This window comes from Micropterus salmoides, unplaced genomic scaffold (genome assembly GCF_014851395.1).
Source record: "Micropterus salmoides isolate LMB-PRFRI ecotype aquatic unplaced genomic scaffold, ASM1485139v1 Ms_hic_scaffold_5, whole genome shotgun sequence".
In the NCBI taxonomy this organism is placed as follows: Eukaryota; Metazoa; Chordata; class Actinopteri; order Centrarchiformes; family Centrarchidae; genus Micropterus; species Micropterus salmoides.
In genome coordinates, this window is record NW_024044237.1 from 16,357,517 (window position 1) to 16,383,185 (window position 25,669).

The following is a 25,669-nucleotide window of genomic DNA, read 5'->3' on the forward strand; positions in this document are numbered from 1 at the left end:
AACCTGTCTACCACTAGGCAGCAGGGCACAGCAGAGAGCCAGCCAAAGGGGAGAAGGGCTCGTACGCCTTCCTCTTCCCACACTCACAAATCCACAATCCAAGACTAGAATCCCAAGTTGCAGCAGACATAGGAGGGGAGGGCAGTTATCTAAGCCTCTCAGCACCCCTGTGTGCCTGGTTGGATCATGGAGCTGCACTGTCTTCCTACTGAGACACCCACCACAGCCAGCTCCTGCTCCACGGACCCCCTATACGATAACTGCCCACCTTTTGCCCAGCGAGGGAGGGCCAGGGAAAAGGAAATGGAGAGTAGGGTTGTGTGCCCGGCTGTAACCAGACTCCCAGGGCCCTGCAGTAGCCCACTGCCTGGTCTGGCCCCAGCTGTGGCGGAGATTCCCACACTGGTCATTGGGGGAAGAGGGACTGGCGCCTGGCCAGATCACAGCTACTGCAGCTGGAGAGGAGTTCTGGGAAGACAGGGATGGGAAGCAGAGCTGGATCCAGGCATCAACAGAGCAAGAGGAGAACAGGGATATAGCTGGGGAGTTAAGGACAGAGCTCATCTGAATCAGGGCTTGACTCCATCACAGAGTGAGGAGCACAGGAGTGCTCTGTCTCTGTATGATAACCTCCCCGACGCTGTCACCCCTGACAGCCTCCAAGAGGTCTTTGACATGGACACAAGCCTCCAGGAGCACTTGCAGGAGCAGATGTACCCTGCATGGGCCCCAGTGCAGATCCAAGGGCTGATGGATGGTGAGGGACTGAGTGAAGACAAGAGCACCTGGTCCTCCTGTGAGATCATCCTCGCTGGAAGCAGTTCCAGTAACCAGGACAAGAATCCAGAGCAAGACAAGAAGCATGAACAGGAGCCAGAGCTGGACTCAGGATCCTTTGGATTTAAGCAGGGGGACCTGATGCTGCACCTCCAGCTCCCGATGTCACCTCCTCAACAAGATCTTCCGGCATGTTCCCCTCAGCTATCTCAAACGGTGTGCCAGGTTATGTGGCCCCCAGCTGAAGCCCATCACCCAGAGCAGCCACCCTGTTCTCCCAGGGTGCCCCCTCCTGTACCCCTGGCAGACCCCTCTGCCAGTGCCCTTCGCAGCCTCCTCACTAGCCTCCAACAGCAAATTGTCAGACAGAGGGAGGAGTACGAGGCACGGATAATCAGGTAATGCTACGTTTGTTTTGTCTTGCATTTCCATTTCAAACTACACCACGCACATAATCACTTTACAGAGATTAGGCACACTATGTAAAAGACAAATGAATTTGAATGTGCTTATACTCTAGGCTTCAGTATTACAGCCTCAGTCCACTGACTTGCCTATGAGAATTTTCCAGCTCTTGGTTTATTTCCATTGAAGGGTGACACAATGTTCCCGGGCCTCAGTTGACCCCAAGCTTCACCCTATATCCTGTTTAGTTCACAGTGCACTAACAGCTGTTATTAGATTTCTTTAAAGTGTCCCATGATATGCTATGTTAATGTACATTGGCCGAACTAAGATTAGTCCTAATTATCTGTTTAACCACTTCTGTTCATGTTTTCAGTCTACTGTGGAAATCTCAATGCATCACATATTCTATCTTAACTAGTTGGATGTACCAAGTACTGTTTGTGGTTTTTCCACTGACGTAAAAGACAAACTCACTGTGCTTCCTATTGGTAAATAGCCATTTGGCTTTAGTGGAAAAAAAGAAGCACAGCCTGTGTGGCTGACCTATAGAAACAGATCATGGCACAGGGAAGAGAGCTAATTTAAGGGGCCATGCTGCTGACCTAGACACAACACATACCTCATTCATTACTGATATAGATAGAGCAAGTCGCAGTCTAAGGTCACTGGAACTAGTTGGCGAGGATGAGAGGAAAATGACTTGACATAGAATGCAGGGAGGAGAGTGATTAATTGTACAGTTGAACCCAACTTTCTGAGCCACATGTTCTGCCATTTCTAATTATATCAGGCATCAAGAATCAAACCCGCTAAAACCAAACAATCAATGTACGTGTTCCAGATTGACCAAAAATTCCCTATACTGTCCTCTCCTCTCACCCCTGCTCATTGGTAGAAGAGAGTAACAGTTCTCAGCCTTTTGCATACACCCAGTCATTTTGATGTCCTTGCCCTTCTCCCTCTATGATCAGCCTAGAGCAAAGAAATGAAGACTTGCAGGTAGAGGTTGTTCGGTTGAAAACAAACCTCGCGCAGCAACGGCAGTGGTACCAGGCAGTCCAGGCTAAGATCATGGAGTCCGAAAGGGCCCGGGCTACCGCAGAACTACGCAATGCGACGCTGCAGAAGGAGATGGAGCAGTTCTTTGACACCTTTGGAGAGCTCAACAATGAGGCCAAGAAGACAGAATGTATCGTCAAGAGCTTTTGAGTACAGAAACTATGCTTGAGTTGTGTGTGATGATATGAACAGTGGGTGCAAAGCGAAGGACAAAAGGCACAAGACTGGCTCGTCTTTAAACTCTAGTTAGATTCATTTAGTATAGTAGTTTGTCACTATTCATGTAGAATATTTCCTTCCCTATAATTGGGAAAGGTTTACGTGATGTACAATTATTCCTCCATTAAGAATGTGAGAAATATACAAAACAACATCAATGAAAGAAAATTAATCACTGATGTCCACTTTATTAGTTACATAAGGGCAAAAGATGATGGCCAAGAGATTATATTGTGGTCATTGCAATTACACAGGACATCTCTGAAAATAAAAGGAGAAACAAACTGTGTGAGATGTAGAGTGCATATAATGGAGCTTTTGAAAAAACAAACAAAAAGGAAAACACAAGATGTTCTGAGCATTGTAAAGCTTAGTCCATATCAGATAAGATTTTAGGGAGAGAATTGGCCACTCCTCTGGTCATTTAAGGCATGACTGAAAGAATAAGGTCATGTTTATCGAAGGAAAACATAGCGTACAATATGGTGCTTCAAGTCCTCAGTGACTTCATAGTGTCATATTTCTGTATTTCCATCCCATTGTGCAATCAGTTCTGCAAAAAGCAGTTCCCCAGTCCATCGTTAAGTCTCCATCTTGAGTTTCAATGTCCAGGTTTTCATTCATGGCTCCACAGTCACGTCCTCATTTTAAACCACAACATGTTTAGGGGCCAACGTCCTCCATACACTCTGCCTTTGCAACCAGGCGGCTGCTGTCTTTAAGGACGACTCAAAGGAGATAATGAAAGACAGGAGCTGCACAGTACTTTTTGATGATAAAACACACACACACACACACACACACACACACAAAATACAACACTGCATCAAACAGGCTTTCAAAACCAAGAACATCAAGGTACTGTAAGAAATGGAACTGGACTGAATGGTTTTCTCTTTATAACAAGAACTACAGTTTCTTATTGGCATCTATAATGCCTTCATGCACATTAAACACTGTTATTTGTGTTTTACTGCCTTTACATAAGTTCTTAATGATGTCTGATTCATGATTAGACTTGCTACTGCTCTGGTACTAATGGAATGATTTAGAAAAGGAGCAGCCAATGCACGGATTTGTCAGTGAAATGACCAGAGGCGTCATTTACACCAGCCTCAATGTGATTGTGTGCAACATTTCGCAAGAACACAAAAATAAACACTACATGTATCTTTTTGTCTCTGTTCTTTTGATATACACAGTTAGTACCTCATGTGAAATGTGGGTGATTGCAATATATGGTTTTACAGATATGTCGAGCTTCTTAACAAAACAAGTGCACCTTGTCTATTAGCAGTGAAAGGCTCTACAGCCGCTATGAGTGTCGGATCATCACATCTTTACATACAGTACATTATATCAGGAAATAAAACTTTAATAATGCAGCCACCGTTTCTCCTAGCTGTCAGGAGGAAAAGCTCAAAATCCACATCACTCAAGCCAATGAAATAAAAAAAAACTGTGTAGAAAGCACCACTGTGGAGATCTGCAATACTGCGGGCTAGCTAATCGTCAGATGGACATCAGATGGTCGGTGCGATCGACTTATGATAAGCTTTTGTTAGTATTGGCGTAACATGCATGAGCGCAGCTGGCAGCTGTGGTCTATGTTCAGTGCTCTCAGTCTGCTCTAATTTGATGACAATAACCTCTCAACTTAATATCTGCTAAAAAAATAAAACTATTAAAATACAGGCATACAGAACAAAAAAACAATCCCTCACTTAGTCCCTGTTAACCTGAAAATCAATATGGATGCATAAGTCATATATACTTGAAGATGAAGATAAACAATATCCACGAAGAAGAAAAGGACAAACCTTTGACCCAAACAAATGGATAGCTTTGACTCTAGGTAACACAAAGTCTGAAGATGAAGAGGATCAACAAGATCCACCACATCACACAGAAAAAACAGTCTCACTGATGTTAAAGTGGAAAGAAGAGGATGAGGGAGTAAAGAGAAGAAAGATGATGGCTGATTGATATTTGGATATTGTAAATGGGAGCTGAGGCAGGCAGGCAGAAACATGTGGCCACGGACTGTGTTCACTGACTCTCGTCCAGCGGTCCCGTCAGTGTGTCAATGCTGCTGCTGTCTGTGTCCGAGGCCAAGGTTTGCTCTGTGGACATGGATGAGATGTCGTTGGCTGATGAGGACTGAGAGGCGGAGCCTGACACCACATCTGAAATGTGACACAATAATGGAGATAACCAGGAGATACAGTATTTAGATAATATTTATAGTTCAATAACCAGGAAACCAGACGTGAGCTCAAGCTAGTTATGCTGTGACATCACTCCTTCCAGCAATTTGGTGCCCAAGGAGTCAGATAATGAATTGAGGTAGTGCATAATACAAACCTGAGCAGTCTTCTTTCATCAGTCCATTCTTGTTCCTCTCTTCCCAGTCAATCACCTCTTCATAAATGAGTTCTGTAAAAAAACAGAAAATATTTGGTGACAGTGTCTACTCAGAATATAGACTTAAAGGTACAGGAAATTGTTGCTAAATATATGTTAATTATCTTTGGCCCTGTCATCAGCTCTTGCATATGTCATCAATTGCTGTTAAAGAGTAATTTCAGTATTTTTAAACCTATTTTCACATATTTTGGGGTCACGACTAGCGAGTCCAAAACGTACGATTCCTCCAGCTGGCTGCAGTGGCTACAACGTATTCCTTTGGGGCAACTGCGGCCATCAAAATGAGGTCCACAAAAAGTAATTATTTTTGCCACAGACAGGCTCAGCCTGTAATACAAGGTGTCTGAAAACATCACGGAAAGAATCCCTACGAGTGACACCCGGTGACACCCTTTGTTCGTTGCTGCCGGCTGAAGCCATGTACTGCACGGATTCCAAAACTTTTTGTACCTCTTTGTACATCGTTTCGACAGAAATACACTACCGTTCAAAAGTTTGGGGTCACCCAAACAATTTTGTGTTTTCCTGAAAAGTCACACTTATTCACCACCATACGTTGTGAAATGAATAGAAAATGGAGTCAAGACATTGACAAGGTTAGAAATAATGATTTGTATTTGAAATAAGATCTTTTTTACATCAAACTTTGCTTTCGTCAAAGAATCCTCCATTTGCAGCAATTACAGCATTGCAGACCTTTGGCATTCTAGCTGTTAATTTGTTGAGGTAATCTGGAGAAATTGCACCCCACGCTTCCAGAAGCAGCTCCCACAAGTTGGATTGGTTGGATGGGCACTTCTTGCGTACCATACGGTCAAGCTGCTCCCACAACAGCTCAATGGGGTTCAGATCTGGTGACTGCGCTGGCCACTCCATTACCGATAGAATACCAGCTGCCTGCTTCTGCTCTAAATAGTTCTTGCACAATTTGGAGGTGTGTTTAGGGTCATTGTCCTGTTGTAGGATGAAATTGGCTCCAATCAAGCGCTGTCCACTGGGTATGGCATGGCGTTGCAAAATGGAGTGATAGCCTTCCTTATTCAGAATCCCTTTTACCCTGTACAAATCTCCCACCTTACCAGCACCAAAGCAACCCCAGACCATCATATTACCTCCACCATGCTTAACAGATGGCGTCAGGCATTCTTCCAGCATCTTTTCATTTGTTCTGCGTCTCACAAACGTTCTTCTTTGTGATCCAAACACCTCAAACTTGGATTCATCCGTCCACAACACTTTTTCCAGTCTTCCTCTGTCCAATGTCTGTGTTCTTTTGCCCATCTTAATCTTTTTCTTTTATTGGCCAGTCTCAGATATGGCTTTTTCTTTGCCACTCTGCCCTGAAGCCCAGAATCCCGCAGCCGCCTCTTCACTGTAGATGTTGACACTGGTGTTTTGCGGGTACTATTTAATGAAGATGCCAGTTGGGGACCTGTGAGGCGTCTGTTTCTCAAACTAGAGACTCTAATGTACTTATCTTCTTGCTCAGTTGTGCAACGCGGCCTCCCACTTCTTTTTCTACTCTGGTTAGAGCCTGTTTGTGCTGTCCTCTGAAGGGAGTAGTACACACCGTTGTAGGAAATCTTCAATTTCTTAGCAATGTCTCGCATGGAATAGCCTTCATTTCTAAGAACAAGAATAGACTGTCGAGTTTCAGATGAAAGTTCTGTTTTTCTGGCCATTTTGAGCGTTTAATTGACCCCACAAATGTGATGCTCCAGAAACTCAATCTGCTCAAAGGAAGGTCAGTTTTGTAGCTTCTGTAACGACCTAAACTGTTTTCAGATGTGTGAACATGATTGCACAAGGGTTTTCTAATCATCAATTAGCCTTCTGAGCCAATGAGCAAACACATTGTACCATTAGAACACTGGAGTGATAGTTGCTGGAAATGGGCCTCTATACACCTATGTAGATATTGCACCAAAAACCAGACATTTGCAGCTAGAATAGTCATTTACCACATTAGCAATGTATAGAGTGTATTTCTTCAAAGTTAAGACTAGTTTAAAGTTATCTTCATTGAAAAGTACAGTGCTTTTCCTTCAAAAATAAGGACATTTCAATGTGACCCCAAACTTTTGAACGGTAGTGTATGTGGGGAAAAAAAGTTGAAAATACAGAAATGGCCCTTTAATTGGTCTTTTTGTCTGCTCCTAAATGTAAATTTTACAACCTTTTTTTCCTGGTTTAGACATTTTTTATACAGTATATTGTTTGGGCGCTGACTTTTAAAACAATTTGACAGTGTTTTGTCACTTGGAAAAAGGCTGAACAATGCATGGACTATTACAGATGAAAGACATTTGGCTGATTTTTCACAATAAAACTTGCAGGAAGTTTTTTCCAAGTGAAAAGGAAAAGATACTACTCTTACTTATTTTTCCTAAGTGGATAAGCAATGGCAGAGACGTATATCTGCTTTCTACACATATTTTACTGTTATCGGGGTAAAAATGTAACCCTGAACAGCTTGTTGCATTGTTAACTTTTTTCTCTATTCAGTCACTCTGCTGCTAATGCACACAAAGACTGAAGTACAGGGTACAGAGAGAGTACAGAGAGTACAGTTTGTTTGTCTTCAGGAGAGTTGTTGAATTGATTTGATGCATAAACAAGTCTACTCCTCAGGTGCACTCACGTGCGGTGTGTGTTCAGCACACAAACTATTCAGGATTGTGGGATTCCTTTGATACTTTCACACTGCCTGCCATGTTTTTGTATTGCCATAGCAATCAACACCAAAAAGCTCTGCTGAACTGGGACCTTTGTTGGTTTAATTTGCATACCGTCCTGGAATTTGGTCAAAATAAACCAACTGTGACTTTTCGCTGTAACTTCAGATGCTTTGCACAGCACATCACATGCACAGTATATTTACAGTCGCAGGAAAACATATGTGAACCCTTTGGGATTACCTGGATTTCTGCATAAATTGATCATAAAATGTCAAAACAACAGACAAACTAACTCCACACAAACAATTATATCTTTTAATGTTTTTACTGAACACACCGTGGAAACAGTCACAGTGCAGGGTGGAAAAAGTATGTGAACCCTTGGATTTAATAACTGGTTGACCCTCCTTGGTATCAATAATCTCAACCAAACGTTTGCTGTAGTTGCAGATCAGACCCAGGGCTCAACAATTATGGTGGCCCAATGGCCCGGGGCCCAATAGGGCCAGTGCAAAAATATTAGTATTTAATTAAAATAAATATTGAAACTCAACATCCTGCAGTTGTTTTGCAGCTCCTGGCGCGCACCGTTGTCCAATCCACAGTTGTAGTTACATTACCAGTGGTTGTCAAAAATGTTATTTCTCTCATCTCAATCAAGGGCAACCTCTGGGTCTGAAAGTGAAAACATGCAAACAGAACTTAAAACTGCATACTCTGTAACGGACAGCAGGGGGTTGCAAAAAGAAGTCTGGGCTGGTATTTATCAAGCTTCTCAAAGTGCCATTTTAGTCTTAAGTGCTGAGAATTCATGAAATTTACTCCTACTTTTAAACTTAGGAATAAAAGCAAGTTAACAAATTTCTCAAAGCTAAGAATCACTCTTAAGGTGCGTTCCCACTCACGCGAGTTTGACCGCTGGACATTTTGAGTGTTCACACACACACACGTGTTTTAAGCACAGCCCGCGAATACTACAGCTATATGAACAGAAAGTAAACGCTTGGCTGTGATTTAATTGCAATAAACGGATCAAACTTATGCCGAAATAACTACAATATTATGCCGTTTTGTTAGACATATGAATTCATACTTTGTCAGGTCTGTCAGCAAGACGACAACTTTCAAAATACGTGTTTTCTGAATGGAGTTCGGTTCGATCAGGGCTATGCTATGCTAACCTATTCACAGTAAAGTACAACGACAGCTGGAATAAAGTTACAGACACACATGTTCTAAACTCACCAGGTAGTTCAACTTCCTCGCCTTCTTTTCTCCAAGTAATGTCCGGTTTTTAGATAAAAATGAAGTAGTAGTGCCATTCAACGCAACAGTGGAACCGGATGTGCACGGAAGCTAGCTGCCGACAAGCGCGAGTTTAGATAAATCAAGTTGTAATTCCAAAAACTAAAGTAAATCATTACACTGCTCGCCTTGTCCTCTCCAAACAACGCTCCGAAGCCGCCCGTGACGTTTGGACAATTTCACCGCTGATAGGCTTTCGCAACATCGCGTCAAGCGAATTTTTCGCCAAGTTGAAAAATTTTAACTTGTGCGAACCAGCAAATTGCGTGACAAACACCTCATACGCGCCGTCCGGAGCGAATTTGCGTCTTTGCATTTATTTTATTATTATATATATACAGTGGGTACGAAAAGTATTCAGACCCCTTTAAATTTTTCACTCTTTGTTTCATTGCTGCCATTTTCCAAAAATCAAAAAAGTTCATTTTATTTCTCAGTAATGTACACTCAGCACCCCATCTTGACAGAAAAAAACAGAAATGTAGAAATTTTTGCAAATTTATTAAAAAAGAAAAACTGAAATATCACATGGTCATAAGTATTCAGACCCTTTGCCCGTGACACTCATATTTAACTCAGGTGCTTTTTACGGCGTGCCAAATAAAACGGCGTTTTTCGCGGCGTTTTTATACACAAAACACCGTTTTAAACGCCGTTTTGTTAGCAAACCATGCTACAAGAGTGACGTTTTTTGGCACTAATGGCTTGCCATACTGTGGAGACAGAGACACGCGGAGCGGAGAGGAAGAATTCTGACGACGCGCAGTTAATAAGACCACGCAGGCATAAACTTTCAAGTATATCCAGTTGCAGCCCGCAGACCTGATGGAAGTTGACGGAAGTTGAACATCCAAATATGGTTTGTGCCAGAAGACATGGCACACAAAACGTGATGACGTGTAAGGGTAATCTCGGCTCACGTACAGTATAGATCCTAATGTTAACTAGTGATCGGAAAAGTCACTCTTTTGAAAGACTCGAGTCACCAAATCTCGTTGATTAAAATTAACTAATCTTTTTTTGTCATTTCGTTCATTTTAACTAGGCTGGTTATTGCGGCGCTGCAGCCCTCTAGTGTATGGAGGACCGATCCTGACACATTCAGAAATAAATACAGAAATAAATAAATGCTCAATAAATAAATAAGCATCCGATTAAATACACAAAAAAATAAAGTAAATAAATAAATGTAGGTATTAATTAAATTATACAAGGAGACATAAATGTATATATCTATTTTAATTACCTTATTTATTTATATATTATTATTATTATTATTATATATTATTTATAATCTTCAATTTCATTTATTAATTTCTTCTTTTTTAAATGTATTTATTTAATTTTAATAATTTTGTCTGTTTTGTCCCCCCCCCCGCGACCCTGTATGCAGGATAAGCGGTTGACGATGGATGGATGGATGGATGGACATCTCTAAAGTGCTCATTCATACAATAGCCTAACACCTATCCATGACAAAAATCTATATATTAACATCTAGGGAACAGGGAATATATTGAAGTAATAAGCTTGACACACTAGATGAATAAAAATAAAACACACTCTTATGAAAATTTAATAACAATAATCTCAAACACTGCAGGTTGTTCACCAGTGAGGAGCGGTGAAACAACAGCACGGCTCTGTCGATAAATAAAAAGTAAAAGTTAAGTTGCGTTCTCTGGCGGACCGGTGTTTCGGTTTAACGAGTGGCCCTGTTAACTGGTGACCGTCAGCCGAATACGTCTGTGGTTGTCGTAGATACGACAGCTGTTGAAAACAGGAAAAGAATACGTAGCTGTCCCCGCGAATGCCTCTTTCTGTAATTGTTCATTAAAAAGATAAAACATACCTGATTGGAGTTGTGTGTGTGTGTGTAAACATGTTACTTTGTCACGCTTTGAATGTTGCTTGTTGTTACGGAAAATGTTGAAAACAGAAAGAGGGCAAGTTGCTCTTCCTGTGAATGTCTAACATGATCTCTAATAAATGTTATAAATAAACAGATTTGTCTTTAGAGTCTGTGTCAGTAAACAAGTGTCACGTAGAAAAACGATTAGGGCTCTGAAGTGGAGCGGACCCAGAACAACTCTCATCAGCTGTTGACTGTAAACACAAGCAGGACTAAAGTTGTGTTGAAACTATAACTTAGCACAACATAACTGCGCTGTAATAACGTTATGCTTTATTAAATGTCACAAAATTATCAAAATAGATATTAGATGTCAGTCCAGTGACTGTTACCTGACAAGACTTGCCTCTCATTCCCTGGTGCTGGCAGTAAGTCAGCCTGCTGAGTGAAAATGTGTTCAAACGTTTTCGGAGTTGACAAGTGCCGACCATGGTGCCGGCGGGTGTCAATATATAGCTGCAGAAACGTTAGCGGAGGCTGCACAGCAACACAGTGGAGGTTAGCCCTATCTGCTAGTGGCCGATGTGCGCCACTGTAGCGTTAACGTTAACCGGTTGACATGCATACAATCAATAACTTTAGGCACAGACCCTGTGATGGTTAGGGACAGAGTAATATACTTCGGGGGGCTGTCGGGAATACTTAGCCAGCTAGCTCCGGTTAGCTCCCCAGGTCCAGTCACACAGACGTCGTAACGCTATTCTATCATTAAATTCTCAGTAATGTTGTAAAGATTTAACCTAAATCAAGATACATCTGGCTTGTGATGTACAGAATATTCTTGGTTTGTGAAACTTCACAGCCGGCAATACAAGAGCGCATTTGAAGGATAAACTTTGTTTTATCTTTTATTTATTAATGTGTAGGCCTATATCATAATGTATTATCTTGAAAATTCTTTATTGTTAAATGTGTGTTGAACGTAAACTCCTCTTAGGAATTTCACCATTCAATGTGAATTTATCTGAGAATATTCTTAAAGAAGGAAATCTATTTAGTCCTTGGCGACATCGTCATCCAAAATCCTGTTTGCGGTGTCCTAAATCAGCACTAAGACTGAAACTTTGTCCTAGACTTCACTCAAATTAGGACTATGATGCTCCATAAGGAACTTTTAAGCACAGCTTTGAGCCAGTAATTTTTTTTACTCTTAAGTCAGTTCTTAGCAGTGTTCTTTTGAGTAATTCTGAGAAGCTTGATAAATACAGGCCCTGGTTCCATTAGAAATAAAATGTTGCTACATCTCAGCTGAATTATTACCCCAGTAAACACTTTCCTGATGAGTTTATGGTCTCAATCGCTACTTTCAAGTCTTCTTCAACACATCATGATGTTCATTTAGTAAATAATGGTCCTATAGAGGGGAAAATAGACGATAATGCAGCATATGCTTTTGGGCGGGACTACCTTGTCGCTACCATGGCAACCTGCCAATCAACATAGAGGCAACTTGTGTCTGCTGCCTTGTGTACATTTTTTATTAAATGGCTGTCAGCAGGAGAGAGAGCACATGTTCTAGTCTGTTAGTATGTTTTGTTTTAAAAGTAACAGGGCAGCTCTAACCAACACCTCCAATCTTGTGTTATTGACTGGACTTCAGGTTGGCAGACTTCTGACTCCAATTAGCTTTTGGAGTAGTCATAAGCCTAGAGGTTTACATACTTTTCCCACCCTGCACTGTGACTGTTTACTCAGTGTTTCAATAAAAACATGAAAACATATAATTGTTTGCGTGGTATTAGTTTATGCAGACTGGGTTTGTCTATTGTTGTGACTTAGATGAAAATCAGATCACATTTTATGAATGCAGAAATCCAGGTAATTCCAAAGGGTTGAAATACTTTTTCCTGTGACTGTGTATACTGACATGGAATATTAAAAATCTTTTTAGGGTTAGTTTCCTGTAACTTAAATGAAAATGTTAATGTGAAGTTAAGCTGCACTGCTGATGGATTTCCCTAGAGGGCAGTGCATCCTACCTTTCCACTGCTCGATGGAGTGCTCTCTCTCTTCCAGCTGCTTATCTGAAATCTGGGGAGGAGGCTGTGAAGCAAAGAGAAATACATCAGCATGGCACCACACAGCAGTAGCATTGATAAAGTGTACCACCACTGGAACAGTCTACTCACCGCATCGGCCTCTGCAGGGTCGTACCACACGTGAATGTACGGGTGATTGAGGGCTTCTTCTACGGAGATGCGGCTTTCAGGATCAATAACCAGCATTTTGGACAGCAAGTCCCGTGCTTGTCCCGCTGTTAAGGCAACAGAGGAAGGGCAGTGTTACTGTAAAAAAAGTCCTGTGGCACCACCTCATTTAAGTGCTCTTTATGAGAACTGATTACTTCCCCTCGTGTTGTAGGTTAACATCCCTGGAAAGGTCAAGATTTGGTCTCCTGTTTTGGTGATGTGATCTCTAACTCTAAATGCCACCGACTCTAAATGCTTCGGGAGACAAACTCCCTCTGATTTTGTTGAGAAATGTCTCATTACATCAATATGCTGCAAACAAATGTTGTTGACTAAAATCTATACATTAGGGCAGCATCCTTGGAAAGAGATTTAAAAACCATGAAATCTATGCTATAAAACATTAACTATCTTAATTAGTAAAGTCAGGTTCACTTAGTGTCTAAAATTCTTACTCTTCAGTTTGTCATGTTCTGAGTCAGAAGGAAAGGCCCAGTCCGGGAAAAGCTCGGCAAAGCTGACGCCAGGATACTGTGGTTTGTTCATTACGTAGTTCCTCACGGTTTCCATCAGTCGGTTCATAAACTCAAGACTGGGCGTGCCCAGAACCTCAATTACCTTATTCCATTGGTCAATGTCTGGACGACATGCTTGTTAGGGAAAACTCAGCTGCATTATGGGTATGTACATATGTCAGCAAATGAGAGGAACATTTGATAAGACACCAAATCAAGAGACTAATACAAAAAAATTATGCACTTTGCATAACATGAATAAATATCAACAAAAGGTTCAGTGCAGAACAGTGCAGAATGGCAAAACAAGAGTGTGCAGTCATGCTAGCAGATCTGTGAGGCTGAAGGCACAGCAGTGCTTTTGAGCTAAATACTAAAAGCCAGCATGCAACTAACATGCTCACAATGACATGGCTAACATGCTGATGTTAAGCAGCAGGTATATCTACCATGCACACCATGTTAGGTTATTGCATTAGCATGTTAACATTTGCTAATTAACACAAAACACAAGTATGGTTGAGGATGATGGGAATGTGTTGCAGTTATTTGGTCATAAACTGGACAAACCTGACGATGGTGCTCGACAAAAAGTCAGAGAATTATTCATCCTGACAGAAACATGCTTGATAGATTGATTTGATGGATAAACAAATATCCAAAGGATAACATGTTAAAGTGAAAACACTTATTTCCAACATGGTCCCAAGAAGTTCGAAGACTAATGTGTGCACAAACTTTCACACATGAGCTGGGAACCATAGGTGCTGGTACAAAATATTGTGCCGATCTATCTAGTTGATGCTGAGATGTTGCAGTCTGGACCAAAGTAGTAGACTGACAGACAGACCAGACAGACCAGACAGACCTTTGCCATTTGGCACTAGCATGGCTAAAAATACACATATGCACATCCAGCGGGGCAGCCGATTTACAACTGCAGTAAAAGGCTATTACTTCCCACGATGAAAAGCAATCTATCCTAGAATCGCACTCCCAACCTGCATCCATTCTCAGCTACTCAGGTGTAAATGGTCAGTGTCACCGAAAGGAGCTGGTGAGTGAGGTGCACAAAACCATTAGAAATAGAGAAACAGCCAATATAAATGCAAATGATCTGACTTGCTTCAATTTCATTCCCTCTATCAATTAAAGGGATTAAAGTTATCTGAAACTCCACAAATTCATTACCACTGAAGAGGGCAGGGAACACAGGGTAAATTGTAAATTGGGGTGTGCTGGAACTCTTGATTGGTCTTTTTCAACAGGTTATGCTTAGTGGGTATAACAGGGAAACACTTTGAGATAAATGGGAGGCTTGATGGAGGGTGAAAGATGGAAGAAATGGGATGAGTGGCACGGAGACGGTGAGAGCGGTAAAGGATACGGTCGGTGCCCTGGAAGATGACGCTGCCCTTTACCATCTCACCCATGATACATCCCACTGACCAGATGTCCACTGGGAACAGAGAACGCACAAGAAAGCACAAATATATTAAATAATGAACACATAACATCAACCACATAATATAATGCCCACTAAATATACAGTGACATATGGAGGCTGCACAGATGAACAACATGCTCCATGGTGTAAATGAACATCAACATTGAAATGCAGAACACCAGCTCTCGTTATTTTGGTCCATCCTCTAGCTGTGCTACGGCCTGACGCTTTCATCATATTCATCTTCAGGCTGCCTTTCTTTTCTCTCCCTGGCTTGGGAACCAGATGCAGCCTTTCAGGCCTTTTTCCTCGCCTCTGCAGCTCTGCTTATCAGTTTACACAGCTGTTGCTCTCTCCCACACTTTCCCTGATGAGTGTGCGCTTCTCTCTCTCTCTCTCTCGTTCTCTGGGTGGACCGTTTGCGTTAGAGCGTGAATATGTAGCAAACAGCCATGAGCTCCTCTCTTCCTTCTCTTTTAGTTTCACTGAAGCCGAGAGGTCTCAGTGCTCTGTTAACGTCTTCAGATCATATAGACCACTTTATGTAATATCTATAAACACAATAAATCATGGATTTAAACTTGGACAGGTTACACTATTCATTGTGACTGGTCTAACAGGCTAGTTATACTCTTGACTGGTCGAAAAGACTTTCCAGTTGGGGCAGGCCACATAAAAGTATTTTGACTACTTCCTGTTTGTAATCCTGTTTCATGTTTCACGCATCACCTTGTAGCTAAGCTATTTTAGAAAAGATATGAACAACTTCACTGTGTTTTTTAGCAGGGACTTCATCAATGGGCTTATTGTAGTCTTGCACGGTTCTCTGTAGAGTCCGCTCTTGGCAGCGACATAATTGTGTAAACGTATAAATCAAACCACTGTGTCTAATCCTTTTTTCTCACTGGGATATGTTCTAATGTACTAAATAAACTATTCCTAATTTAATAAAAAACATTTATGTCTCTGGAGAAAGAGAAAACAACTGAAACAGAGACAAACAAGGAAGGATACAGTCCATTCCAGGAAAGAGGATTTTGTGAGAGATCATTTCAGCCATTATGCAGCCAAGCGACCACAGGTCCACTGCAGTGGAGTGGTAGTGTGGTAAGGACATTCATTGTCATCGTCAACAATAAATAAACCAAAATTAAGCAATAAGCAGGGTCCAAGCACATAGTTTGGCATGCATTAAACAGCTTTTAAAGAGTCACAGTGTGTGAACATAGATCACAACAGACAGTAGAGAGAAACAGGAGGATGCACACAACAAGGTTCCCGAGCTGGATTTGAACCTGTGAACACCGTAAACACATTTGTTTGGACAATAATCCCCTTGAGATGAACCATCTCATTATCAAGGGAGTGCTTAACACAAATATACAGAGAATGCATTACATACAGAAAAACAACTTGTATACACTCACAGACATAAGCTCTCCCAGGCCTAGCCACTCCTGAATCTGAACACCAATGACGTGTATTTTGCTTAACCAACAGGTTATACTCTTGGACTTCAAAGCAGCACTTTACCAATTACATGGTTTGACATAAGCAATGGCCCGGCACCATTAAAAAAGTCTGTCAGGCAACTTGATTGGTCAGTGTGGGCCAGTGACAGTTTTTCAGTGGAAGTCAGCTTGTAGTTCAACGGACGAGAGACTGATCCTTTCTGTTTGTGAGTTCCCTTGACGTCAGGATCAAGTGTTCCCACAATGCTGCTTTCTCTTATTCATTAAAAATGATCTAATCTAATAGTTTTATACAGCTAGAGCACCACTCTTTGAAGCTGGTCCACAGCTAAACTAAACACTAGACCTAACGTTACTCACATCTAATTAGTGTAGCTACTCAGCTGAACTAAACTCACTTGTAAACTTACTAACTGAATTAATTTGAAAGTTAGCGGTTATATTATTTAGTAATAGATTCTTTCAATAAATTCTAGAAGATTTAATTGTTTTCTATAGCCTATAAGGAAAATACAGTTGTACCGGCAGGGATACAGTACTGCACAGAAGCCGTTGACTTGGTTACTACCCATAGAGCACCTGGTGTTTACTCGCAGAGCACTTTTCTACCTGTCTGTTACATAAGGAGCACAGTGCGGGCCCCACAAATCCAATCCCCATCTGAAAAGGCCTTTACAAGGCTTGAAATAATTTTTAAAAAAATGTCTACTTAAATCTTTAAAATATTATAAGAAGTCTGAACGAATCATTACAATGTATATACGATTAATTAAGTAACAGTATTATGGAAAAGTGTTTTTTTTCTCTTTTTTCTTCAGACCAGTAAACTGTGATCTACAGTCCCAGAGGGCCAGTGGGGGAAGAATGTTACGTTGGACACTGAATTAGCTGTAAAACTTTATGACTGATTGTGCAGCTGATCAGTATGTCATAGTGAGTTTGAAAAAGGGTGCCATCGTTGGGACATTATATGCCTTTACTACCAACTAAACGTGTCTGTGATCAATACAGTCATGTTGTAAGATATTTTCGTTAAGTTTGATCCCACATTGGTGACATGTTGTTTGTAAATATTGTATATATTATGCCAACACATTTATTGTCACCGTGTCCTCAATTGTGGATGAACTATTTTACAATATTTCTCCAGAATCAGTGAATCAATAAACTGATTATGCAATTTAAAAAAAAGTCCAGAGAGACAGACTCCATAATTGAGCACTATTTGAACTGAATCAAAATTTCTTCACATTTTTCAAAATGTGACACAAAAATAGCCTAGATGAGATTGAAAGCATATATTGAAATTTCTAGGACATTTTGGTGATTGAAAATATTTTGAAGTTCTGATTGCTGTATTACAAAAATGTTGATTACTAGCTTCTAAATCCCGATCACTTTGATCAGTCAAAACCAAATTTCGCCTGCTGACTGGGACATGACCAAAGATCTTGGCTTCTTCATTTCAGAAATAAACCTGCAGTCAGAATGTACCAAGACTGTGCAGCTCAGAGCTAGCATCTGAATATGTGCATCACATTTGGTTACAATAGCTTAAACCAATTTAAAGTTATTATTTATTTATTTATTTATTAAGTTTATGTAAAAAGTACCAACAACACAACTTTAAAAATGTATAAATGGAAATGGGTATCAAAATAAAATGTAATAACCTTTGTGTAACTCCTGTGACATTTTGTGTACATTTAATGAAATTTAAAAGCTGTGAAAACTTTCACAGGTTTAGGGCAAAGTTTAAAATGGTACAAAATCACATGTTCAAAATAGGTGGGTTCCTATTGCAAAAAGAGGGAAACCATCCAGCGAAAACTTAATTTTGCTTGTAGCTCATGCAGATAAGAAATTAGTGAAATAAAACTTGAAATGTGTTATTATATGGCCACCATGAGGTACGTTGATGTGGTTTGTTTTGCCTGTGAAGTGGTTGAGCTGTCTGCCAAGTTTGGTTGCAGTAGGTCTTGTGGTTTCTGAGACCCAGATACTTTTTGCGGATATTAATTAATAATAATATGAATAATAAAATAAATGGATTTTATGGATATTATTATGTGAAGCACCTGTGGTGCTTGGATCCCTAATATACAGCTAGAGCCCATTTGATACTGGATCAAAGACTTGTGACTGTGCAGGCAGGGTTTTTACAAGTGAACCTATTATTCCGTGATATGCTTTGGTGCCAACATTTTAGAGATATAAGATCTTTAAAACTAGCGTTGTAAGTTATCCTTACCATTCTCCTTATACTTCATGCCTAATATGACCTCTGGGGCGCGGTAGTATCTGGTCACCACATAGGGGGTCATCATGAAATTAGTGCAGGCCGTCCTAGCCAGGCCAAAGTCCAAGATCTTTAGAGTGCAATCTGACTTCACCACAATGTTACTGGGCTTCAGGTCCTGAGGGGAGAGAAAAATCTATAAATCTATGGAAACATACACATACAAAAACATGACGCTTGAGGTATTTACACTGAACAAAATTATAAATGCAACACTCTTGTTTTTGCCCCCATTCATCATGAGCATGAGCTGTGGCATTTTGCTGTGTGATGGAACTGCACGTTTTCGAGTGGCCTTTAATTGTGGCCAGCCTAAGGCACACCTGTGCAATACCATGCTGTCTGATCAGCATCTTGATATGCCACACCTGTGAGGTGGATGAATTATCTCTGCAAAGGAGAAGTGCTCACTAACACAGATTTTGACAGATTTGTGAACAATATTTGAGAGCGATAGGCCTTTTGGGTACATAGAGAAAGTCTTAGATCTCTGAGTTTAGCTCATGATGAATGGGGGCAAAAACAAAAGTGATGCATTTATAATTTAGTTCAGTATATTTCTACATGGATAGTAGCTGATGAATGTTATTTTGGAGAAAATTGTTGCATTTAAATATTTGTACCAAAAGGGTTAAAGACATCCGCATTCTTCCAAAGTCAACACTGCAATTTTAGAATCAAAGAAATGATCTTTTATCATTAAAATCTCTACAAGTTACATTTTTCTAATATCACCTTTTCACATAGTAATAAATATTACTAATTAGCAATTAATTAGGTGGTTTAACAACCAGCCTTACAGCTGTGATGCAGAAGTGCACTCCAGGTGAGGCAGTACACCGTGACATCACTGTGGGTGTGGTTGCACCCAGCAGTAACTTAACAAACTTCAACTCTTAATCTTCAGCCAGAGACAGCAGTGAAACACTGCTTTTCAGCCTGATATTAAGTTACAATTTAAGAAATTTCAGCAGTTGAAACATTATTTTCTGCTTTGTTAACTCATTCAGCCCACAACACAGCATTATTCCTTGTCCTGTTACCCTGTGGATGATGCCAGCAGAGTGCAGGTGCCTGATGCCACAGAGGATCTGGTAGAGAAGATAGGACATCCTCTCATGGTCCAGGTCCATGTGGATCACCTGGCATAGGCTGGCATCCATCAACTCCATTACCAGATAGCTGAAAGCAAAGGAAAGAGTGAAAAGAAGTAGGGATTTAAAAAAATGGCGGAATGGTAGATAAGAGATATAAGCGGCAAGAGACTATAAGAAGCACAGTCGCAAAGAAGAGGCAGAAAAGCTAGTAAAGGTGTTCATAAAGGACGAACGGACAAACCCAAAGAAGACATTAAAGCAGAGAGAGCATATAAAAATAACACAGTGCATTAGAAGAGGCTGACACGTAAATGAGGGATGCAAGCTGATTGGAAGAAAACGCTGCAGCTAAAATCCCTGAATCCCACAGAAAGCACAGAGTACATTGTTGGAGCCTAGTATCACTCCACTGCCACTCACAGGTCCTGGAATTCCTCCAGGGACTTCTGAGGCGTGAACACATTGATCAGACGGATGATCTGCAAGCAGAGAGACAGGCCATTAGTCCACTCTGTTACTCTCCCATCTACATCCACTTCAACGCAGAGAGTTGGCCAACTGAGGGCGTAGCAGGGTTTGCAGGCATTGCAGCGAGATGACTCTCTCCTTTTCTCAAGTTTGTACATTATTTCCAATTTTTTTTTATCTCACAACAGACAATTAAAATCTTCGTGCTTTGGCTGCCAGTCATATTTTAGTCCTAATGTAAATAAAATCCATTAAATAAAAGAGAGGGATATAATTTTCATCTCTGAAGTTTCTTATGAAATAATACATGACATGTCAAGCTTCATTTTAATTTGACTGTGAGCGGTACTTTATATATCTGTATCAAACATATAGCACGTGTTCCAAAAGGCAGAAAAAAAGAGCCGATATTAAAAGATAGTTTTCATGTCTGTCTTAAAGCAACTGTCACATGCTCATATGAACACTGAAACATAAACTGGTCATTAAGAGATCCCTTCCAGTAGGCTGTAAGTGATGAGGAACATAATCCGCAGTCCTCAGTCTGTGCAAAAATACATTCCAAACTTTAGCCGAGGCTAACACGAGGCTTCAGCAGTCTCAGTTAATCAAATCAAATGGGTATCTTCCAGTGTTTTTAGTACAAAATTCTCTCTTTGTGTTACTATCCCTCCATTGCAGCTCAGCACTGATACATTGCCCAGGGAAACACAAAGAGGGAATTACGAACTAAAACATTGCTACTTTGTCTGATACCCAATTGATTTGGGTACATGAGACCCCTGATGTCTTGTAAGCGTCAGTACACTTTGTAACGCATTTTCTCACAGAACAAGGACTGTTCCTTTCCATTGGAAACATGCTAGAAAAAGATCTCTTAGTGGCCAGTATCAACAGGCGGCATAATAATACCAAGCTGTTCCAATGTACATATGGACTTTTGGCTTCTATTACAAAACATGAACCTATCCTTTAAATCTAAGTCTTACATTTTTGTGGTTGACGCATTTGAGCAGCACCAGCTCCCTGTAGGCACGCTTAGCATGAGTCTGGTTCTGGAAGGGCCGGCACAGTTTTTTCACTGCCACCGGTATACCAAGGTCTGTATCTAGAGCAGAGCTGGTCGCACATTGTATGGAGGAGGGAACAGACAGAGACAGGGGTTATGAAGGAAGGAAATAAATGCATCCTGCAGAGCAAAGCTGCTGTTTGACTTCACATCAACTTGACAAGAACAAAGGTACCGCTGTCATTCTACAGTATCTTTTTTTAAAGCTTAAAATAAGCCAGACATTCATTTCCTCACCATGAGGGGTTGCACAAAACAAATCCCCAAAGAAAGAGTAGTATGTAGCAGTAGTACCGGAGGCTGCATTGTCAGGACCGTACTCCTAGGAGTACTGCATTTGTAGGACCCTAGTTTGCCTTGACTCTGCCAGCTAGCTAGCTAACAATGTTATTCTTTAAGATGTGGACAGCGCCCCAAAGCCCCTTACCCTTACCATCACAGGGGTGTGTGCGTAAACCTAAGTCAGTGATTCTATGCATGTCGACCGGTTAACCCTACAGCTGCGCACCTTGGGCCTCATGGTCGATGTGCTAGCAGACAGGGTTAACCTCCTTTGTGTTGCTATGCGTGACCACTGTCGCAAAAAAATAGGGTCCTAGAAATGCCGTCCTAGGACTGCAGGGGTCCTGAAAATGCACCCTCAGGCACTGCAGCTATATAGTATAGCAAAAAAGAGGAGCCAGCATACTTTAGCACACATATATTGGAAAGGGCTCATCCTGAACGTGCTTAAACCCACAAAACTTTATTTTTACGTTCTACTAGATATCCCAAAGTTTCCAAAGATACCAAATGTGTTTGCAGAAACAAACACCTATAATATTTCCACATATTTAATGCAAAGATGCAGTCACAAAATATGGGTGTGAATATTTCACTCAGTGTCAACAACATATAGCTTAAATGAAGTGCAAGAACAAGCTAACAAAGAATATACTATACATGTACTATTGTGAGAAAGTGTGAAATAAGATGGTTTCTCCAATCTGAAAGCTTCTCACAGGAGACATTAAAGGAAACTTGATTGTAAGGGGTTAATAACAATCTGGCTAGTAGTTATCAAGATCTTGCTCTGAATGTATGTGCTAGACAAACAGACACACTGCCTACTGACATCACCATAATAGGCCTTTTTCACAGAGGAAATTTTGACTCATAGTAGGAAAAGCATGGGTGTCACTGAAAACACAATAACAGAATCGGATGCAGCTAAACAGACTCATTCACTCACTTTACACCTCTTCTTTTCCTTCCATCACATGTCAACAAGTCTCTGGTGAAATAGGCGTACAAGGGCCTACCACTAGCGGGTCAAACGGTTACTTTCCTCATGGGACATTTGACATGTTTATGTAATTAGCTGGAATTCTGAATTTCAACACCACCCTGTGTTGCTGACACAACCAGCAACATGCTAATTAAAGCGCAGCCTCTCACCAGACGATGCCCTGGGCCCCGGAGCCGATGGCGCGGAGCTGCTGGTAGCGCTTGAGTACAGTGAAGGTGGAGTCTCCCACCTGAACGCTGTAGAACTGGCTCTCCGCCTCACTCATCCTGCTGAACAGTCAGGACCACCAGCACGGTCTGCAGGGGGCCAACAACACACAGAGAACAAATAAACAGATAAGACACCATGCTGTACACAAAACCTCCTCTCTCCAAATGGTCGTGCAGAACGGTACACAAGGTATAGTAGAGCATGTTAATAAGCCTACAACAGTGTGGTGACGTTACTAGACTTTTTAAAGAAACCTGGAACCTTTTTTTTCAGTCCACTGAATCACTCGAATGATCCACAGTGAATGGCAGGGCCTAATATGGTTCCATCTGTCAGTCCCTGGCATCACTCGCTTCATTTTCAGCCCAGTCAAGCAATCTATCACCGCTTTCTGCCCAGTTTGTTAATCTGTCAAAGGTAACAGTGAAGTTGAGGCAGTAAACGTTTTGGTGTGTGTGTAGTGGAGAAAAGAGGAAGCCGACAGCTTGCAGCTCCTGAGGCGCTCGCTGCCATCTCCAAACTCAGGCAGACACACTCAACGCTCAGTAAACAGCATCAGGACTTGAAAGCATGTTTATTACTCTGTGATCTGCATCCAGTGCGTGTGTGTGTGTACAGCTGGCCGTGTGGGACAAGCACATGATAACTAATACATGTTTGTGTGTTTATAAAAAAATATGTCAGTGTTTTGCATTGATTCTTCAGGCAGGAAGTGGAGGAGGAGTAATATTCTTGGCCAGGCATTGAGTGTGTGTGTGGGAGAGGACACACAATTATGTAGCTATGCAACAGCGAGTAGTCACGGTTGTTTGTCATTCCTTCAGACACAAAAGCCACAGGTTAAATGGAGTCTGATATTGTGGCCCTTTTCTGTTTGACAGGCAACAAAGACACGACCACTCGCTGGCTGTTAAAAAAGACAGAAACAGCAGAGAAGTTATGATCAAATAGAGCCAAAAAACACCTCAAGCTGGTTGTAAAGATACTCAGTCTCAGCTTTGACACTGTGACAGCATTAAAAAGAATCGCAGTAAGTGAGCAGAGGAGGACTAACTGACAGTTGATTGACTTGACTGTTATTGCCTTTAGTTTGAAATGATTAGTGGAGCGAGCTTTTGGATATTATGAATGAATAAAATTGCAGCCATATCTTTTTTTTATTATCAAAATGTCTTTCTTTCTTACTAAAAATATCTTAGCAAGAAAAGGCTTCAATGACTTGATGATAAAGAAGTTATATTGTACAATGTTCACTGATAGTGTGTATAGTGTTGTTATTATTAGTAGTAGTAATTGTGATTATTAAAGGAACAAATCTTTATAATTTTTAAGATCATACTTAGAGCCATTTTATTATTATTATTGCCATTTTAAAAAGTAAATCTGTAATTAACAAGCCACAATAAATCTACAGCAGAGACTTTTCATGTTAGGGATTTTAGAAAAGTGTACTGTCGGGAGCGAAACTACACTGTCAGCACAGAGTGCGTCCAGGAAGTGTCCCAGCGTCAAGCAGCACAGAGCAGATGAATCGGGCAGGAAGTCAGACACAGAACTGGCAGAGAAACGGTCAATTTTTACCGTTACAGACTGCCGTATATAAACAATAAACACAGTTAAATCAGACAAAAAAGAAAAAAAAAATTACTATGTAGCCTACTTAATCATAGTAGAAGCACAAAAAGCAAGGACTAATTACCAAATCAACAACATAAAAACATGTTGGCAAAGTCTGGCAGGTAAAACACTCTTATTCTGAAATGCTCCCTGTGGTAGTTGCTAGATGCACACATCAAGACCAGTCTATGGCCAAGACGAGAAACGATAGCGATCCACAGAGAGCTTTGAAGAATGTAGTAGAAGCACAAAAAGGACAATTAAAAACAAGTCATTAATGTTGCGCAGACTACACGCTTCGCTGCTGAAATGCTCCTGAGAGGCTTCCAGTGGACGTTGACGCCGTAAATAACCCGCTCTGCACAGGCAGCCTACGCCCTCCCTCAGAATTCCCATGATCCATGAGGGTGAAGGGAGTTTTGTTAAAATGTGCTATAAGTTTGCCATTTGTTTGAAATACAAATGTTACTGTATGATTTATGTTTAGTAAAACGTGTCTCCTTAGAATCTAGTGTGTTTGTTGGTAATTGTCAGTCTTGTGGTGGTTTACCATTGAAACCATAAGTGAAGGGACTTTTCCATTTGATAAGAGCTGCTGAATTCTTCCGACCCAGCATCTTGTCATATACTGTTGTTGTTTATTGTGTCCACTATAATCAGCTGAGCTACTCTACATAGTGGGCCCCCTACCAGTGTAGCCCTGGGTCGGCCGTGGGTGCATGGGGGCCATACACCCATGCTACCTTTGCTACCTTTTTTCTGATTTAAATATAGGGCTGGATGATGTGGCCAAAAATGTTATCATGATAAAAAATTTATATCAGTGATCGTCACAATAAATGTCATATATTTCTTTAAAGTTTAAAGGATGATTTTTGCTCCAGAGTGAAAGTTGAAGAAACCAGATGGTTAATTGTGGTTTAAACTATTCTTTATGGTCAGAATGTGACAAACACTCGACAAACAGTGGATCACTTAACAAATCTGAGAAAGAACATTCAAAACATTGATGATAAAATATTTTTTAAACAAATATGCATACAAGTAAAACTAAACTTTTTTCAGTGCTTTTTCCTCAACAAAATAAATATCTTTATAGAAAAAATAAGTGCTGATCCATTTGTGATTCAAATTAATTAAATCAAACATTTATTAAACATTTGTTACATTATCATGGAAAATTACATCACGAAAATGATCGTCTTATCACCCA

General features: G+C 40.8%; 2 protein-coding genes across 4 annotated transcripts in view; one reads left to right on the forward strand and one right to left on the reverse strand.

Annotated features, from left to right (window-relative positions):
- On the forward strand, positions 1–3,633 carry LOC119888581. The gene is made up of 2 exons (XM_038699208.1): positions 1–1,175; positions 2,157–3,633. Exons 1-2 carry the CDS (start codon positions 187–189, stop codon positions 2,392–2,394), a joined length of 1,227 nt encoding a protein of 408 aa, XP_038555136.1. The 5' UTR covers positions 1–186; the 3' UTR covers positions 2,395–3,633.
- The window catches only part of mapk9 (mitogen-activated protein kinase 9), a 26,691-nt gene continuing 3,657 nt past the window's right edge, over positions 2,636–25,669 (reverse strand). Inside the window, exons 2-12 of one of the 3 annotated variants that reach the window (XM_038699205.1) lie at positions 22,779–22,925; positions 21,262–21,391; positions 20,225–20,283; positions 19,751–19,889; positions 18,660–18,825; positions 14,877–14,948; positions 13,430–13,612; positions 12,915–13,039; positions 12,765–12,828; positions 4,828–4,899; positions 2,636–4,649 (exon numbers count right to left, since the gene is read on the reverse strand). In XM_038699205.1, the coding sequence (XP_038555133.1) occupies positions 4,513–4,649; positions 4,828–4,899; positions 12,765–12,828; positions 12,915–13,039; positions 13,430–13,612; positions 14,877–14,948; positions 18,660–18,825; positions 19,751–19,889; positions 20,225–20,283; positions 21,262–21,391; positions 22,779–22,894 (1,263 nt within the window). In that variant the 5' untranslated portion in view covers positions 22,895–22,925 and the 3' untranslated portion in view covers positions 2,636–4,512. Of the gene's footprint in view, positions 4,650–4,827; positions 4,900–7,869; positions 8,244–12,764; positions 12,829–12,914; positions 13,040–13,429; positions 13,613–14,876; positions 14,949–18,659; positions 18,826–19,750; positions 19,890–20,224; positions 20,284–21,261; positions 21,392–22,778; positions 22,926–25,669 lie in introns of those variants that run through there. The other 2 variants (XM_038699204.1, XM_038699207.1) reach the window with 2 other exon arrangements.